A 4,053-nucleotide genomic window follows, 5' to 3' on the forward strand; every position below is an offset into this window, starting at 1 on the left:
TGGGGGCCCTAGGACCCCCCAATCAAAATAAAAATGAAAAAATGAAAAAAATCTCGATTTTCTTTTTCTCTTAAAAGCGCGTAGCTGGCCTAATCCTGGCCTCGTTAAAGAAATTAAACAAAACAGAGTCTAAATTGATTTTAAATCACGACGCGGTTTATCGATGTGAGTGTTCTAAGACATGTTAGCCTTACTACTTACCAAGCGCGTAGCCAGGGTGGGGGGGGCCCTAGGGCCCCCAATCAAAATCGAAATCAAAAAAAAAAAATTCTTTATTTTCTTTTTCTCTTAAAAGCGCGTAGCTGCCCTAATCCTGGCCTCGTTAAAGAAATTTAAAAAAACAGCATCTAAATTGATTTTAAAGCACTATTTTTACATTTAACTAAAAAAAAAAATTCCAGACCACCAGACCCCCCTTGTTACTCGCTCGAGGACCCCCCCCCAATCCAAATCCTGGCTACGCCATTGCCACGAGCGACTGATGCACGCGTACGTGTAACGCTAGAAGTGAGACCAGATAAGCACCCAGTCACGACGCGGTTTATCGATGTGCGTGCGGAAACTTTGTTCCTCCGACCAGTGAAATTGTGGAAGGCACCCTACCCTCATCAACGTAGAGCATGACTATCATGCGTTTTGAGATAATAAAATGGTTTGATCCGGTTTTTAGCGTACGCGTGCATTAATTGTTATGGAGTCGGTCTATTACTTGATGTGGAAAATCTGCGAAAATGGGATAGCAGGGTATGACAGCAGTCATGAAGTTCTTTCCCTATCTCACCTTATTTAATAGAATATACAATGATAATGCCTACACTGGCTTTATTGTATGCATTATTATGTGTCCCCTAGCTGATTTATGTCTTGAAAATTTATCAATTTCATTGCACACGGCTTCATTTCATTAACAATTATGCCAACAAAATGCATGAACTGTGATACTTGAAGTCTATCAGAATTCCACCCCTTTCTTTTTCATCCTTTAATTTTATCATTCTCATTACTTTGTAGTTGATATTGAGCAAGGACAGTTGCTAACAAGCAATGCTGAAACTTTGGAGTATCCAATTTATCGACATAGACGTGTTCAGTGTAGGTAAAACTTTTTCTGCCAGCAGTGTAAGCGGTGTGCTTGTGTGCTAATCTCAATGCCAGTGCGGTTGTCATGGCTTTGTACACATAGCTTACATACACTCCTGGGTGAGCAAATGTAGAACGGAAATCCAATGAAATGAACCTATTCCAAGGGAGTCATTATCAATGCTTAAATTCTGCCTGTTGAGATGAGAAGAACATTATGATGCTAGGAATCGTCTCTTAACGGGTGAATGTCCCTAAAGGGTAATCATATATTTTCCCAGCTTGATTTTCTTGAGGATTTGACGGTAGGACCTTCTTGAAACCTGGAATAATTTTCACCTGTTCTGCTGACGGTAATTTCATAATGTATCGAAATAGGACATATCATACTGGATGCCCAATGAGATGGCATAGCTGGAGAATTCCCAGTTATAATATTGTCACACGTAAAGCTCCTTTCACGTGTTAGCTCATGTAGTCTACGTCAGTGATGACTCTGTGAGTGTCTCCGGTAGTATCGTGATTCCGCTGATCGCTACAGCACACGCGGCAGCATGCACAGCACACAGGCATTCGTATCTCATCACTGTCTCACAGTCACAAGCTTCAGGGTTCTGCCCACGGCGGGCGGCGGTGGGCGGTTGTGCCCGGCACTCGCGGTTGCCGCCCGGCACTATAGATCTCCGCCCGGCACTAATTTTTGATATTAAAAAATAAAAAAATAAAAAAGTGATATATGGGCTTTTTATTGCTCAGAATGCAGGAAATTGAGTTTCAGACTATCAAAAATCAAAAATTTTCAGGGGGGGCATGTCCCCGGACCCCGCTAGATTGGCTTCGCGCCTACGGCGCTCGCATCTTGCGACTTCATCGCAACTGGATGCGCCCGGCACTAAAAAATTCTGGGCAGAACCCTGAAGCTTAACATGTCACTCTACTAGTCACGTGCGGCTGACGCATCATACCATACATCTCATGCAAGCTTTGCCGTGCTGCACATGAGTTTTAACAGTTCTCTTGCCATCAGAGTTTTGCGTTGCTAACTGATTGATGCTGCATCTGTTCAGTACATAGTAACAGTCTTCGCTATGTGTAACTCGTGCGTGAGTCGTACGTTATTGCGGAAATCTAAATACGAAATCTATTCGTCTATTCCTCCATCTGCATCAGCTGGCAACTGATTGCTATATTTGCTTTTGTTTTAGTTGAACCTGCCTATAATATCATATCTCTAAACTAGGGCATCATGACTGCCAGTGCAGAGGTCACAAATATTCTCGATATGTTTGGTTCCGTTTCTGGTGTATTTGATGCATTGAATAGTGCATCGACTATGCCCGGTGTAGATTGAATGCTGTTGAAATCATGGCGTTGGTCTTCTAGGCATACATTGTCTCACAACTTGTTTATATTGATAAAGGGGATGGGTCACTAGATCCGGTTACAGTAACCTTTGTGTAGACTTCGCAGTTTAATAAGTGGGTCACTGAAAAGAATGGAGATGGTGGAATGTTGAGAATTGATTTTTGACGATAATCGAACAGCATGTGAGGCATAAAAGTGAGTTGAGATACTAAAAATGTTCAGTAATGTTGAGAAGTTATTAACACACTTAATTAAAATACTTCTGTGCTTGTAATGCAAAAACATCACCTACGTAGGCACAGGCAGTAGCTGATATTGCCGGGGTGAGGGGTGGTGTGTAGGCACAGGCAGTAGCTGACATTGCCGGGGGCTGACTCGACGTCTTACCATTGATCTGCATCTTTGCGCAGGTACGATGCATCATCATCGCTCGTCTCACCACGCGAGTCCGCCGGCCAAGCGTCGACGAACCACGACCGTCGGCTCCATGTCGTCCGTCGACGACGAGATTCGCAGCGTCGGCGACGACGACGACGCCGCGCAGACGTACTACGGTCGCTCGCCCGGTAGCAACGTGAGCCACTCTAGCTGGCACAGCGACACGACGGAACAACACGGTACGGGCGGCACAGACATACATACGGCAGCGCGGTATGGGTGGCGCGGCGCTGCGCGGTGCGGCGGTTACGAGGCATCGTCGTGTCTGCCAGGGTGTATGTGTAATTACGCGTGAGCTCGCACAGCGACACGACGGAACAACACGGTACATGCACAACCTGTTAATCATGGCCGTAGTAATTGATCTTGGATATTGTTGACCGTGAACCTCCTTGAATAGGGTCGGCAGAGTTCTGCCAGTTTGCACGTGTTTTTCGCATGTGCACGCCAAACTATTGACTGTGCACCAGATTTTTTCTACAAAGTGATGCCTCTTTTGCCGCAACGGTTGGTTTAGGGCTATCTGTCTCGTACTTCATGCGAATAGGTCAATTAGCAGTTGTCATGTACGTGTGTGTCGTGTTCATGTGTTCATAGTTGGTGCATATAGAGTGAAAAGGTTATGTTAGTAAAATGTGACTAGCGTTTTGAGAGAGGACCTCTCAACCTTCACTGTTCCCAGAGATTGCAGAGGTTGCTAAATGGTCTCTGTTTGTTCAGCCGGTGGCTTTTCCTTACATCTCGCCACCTATTCTACCACGAGTTTTCAATGCTTCGAGAGATCGTTGTACCAACTTTTTCTCTTCTGTTCAAAGCCATCTTAGCTGTGCTGCCATGTTACATTCCTCGGTTTTTGCCGCTTGTGCTTTCCATTCCGCATCGCGTGTACGTTTCGCTGCTTGTTAGCTCGGTGGGACGCGCGCGTGCGGGCGAGGGGCGCCGGGTCGTAACGCTCACTTGTTTTTTTACGACAGCTCAAGCGGTGAACAGTCCCGTTGGCATGCCGTCGCCTCACGTCATCCAGTCGTCGAAGGTGAAACACGAGGCGTCGAGTCAGGGCACATACCAGCACGCCGACGGCGGCGTGCGCGTGATGCCGGCGGCGGCTGCGGCGGCGGCTGCGGCAGCGGCGGGGGCTTCTCCCGGTAGCAAGGAGTCCGTGTGTAAGGA

At 46.4% G+C, this 4,053-nt stretch overlaps 1 protein-coding gene across 1 annotated transcript in view; it reads left to right on the plus strand.

Annotated features, from left to right (window-relative positions):
- LOC106820819 (nuclear factor 1 X-type-like) overlaps positions 1–4,053 on the plus strand; it is a 27,004-nt gene that overhangs the window by 11,658 nt on the left and 11,293 nt on the right. The window contains exons 9-10 of the mRNA XM_014825393.1: positions 2,856–3,062; positions 3,858–4,046. Coding sequence (XP_014680879.1) covers positions 2,856–3,062; positions 3,858–4,046 — 396 coding nt within the window. The remainder of the gene's footprint in view (positions 1–2,855; positions 3,063–3,857; positions 4,047–4,053) is intronic.

Source organism: Priapulus caudatus, unplaced genomic scaffold (assembly GCF_000485595.1).
Source record: "Priapulus caudatus unplaced genomic scaffold, Priapulus_caudatus-5.0.1 Scaffold3, whole genome shotgun sequence".
In the NCBI taxonomy this organism is placed as follows: Eukaryota; Metazoa; Priapulida; class Priapulimorpha; order Priapulimorphida; family Priapulidae; genus Priapulus; species Priapulus caudatus.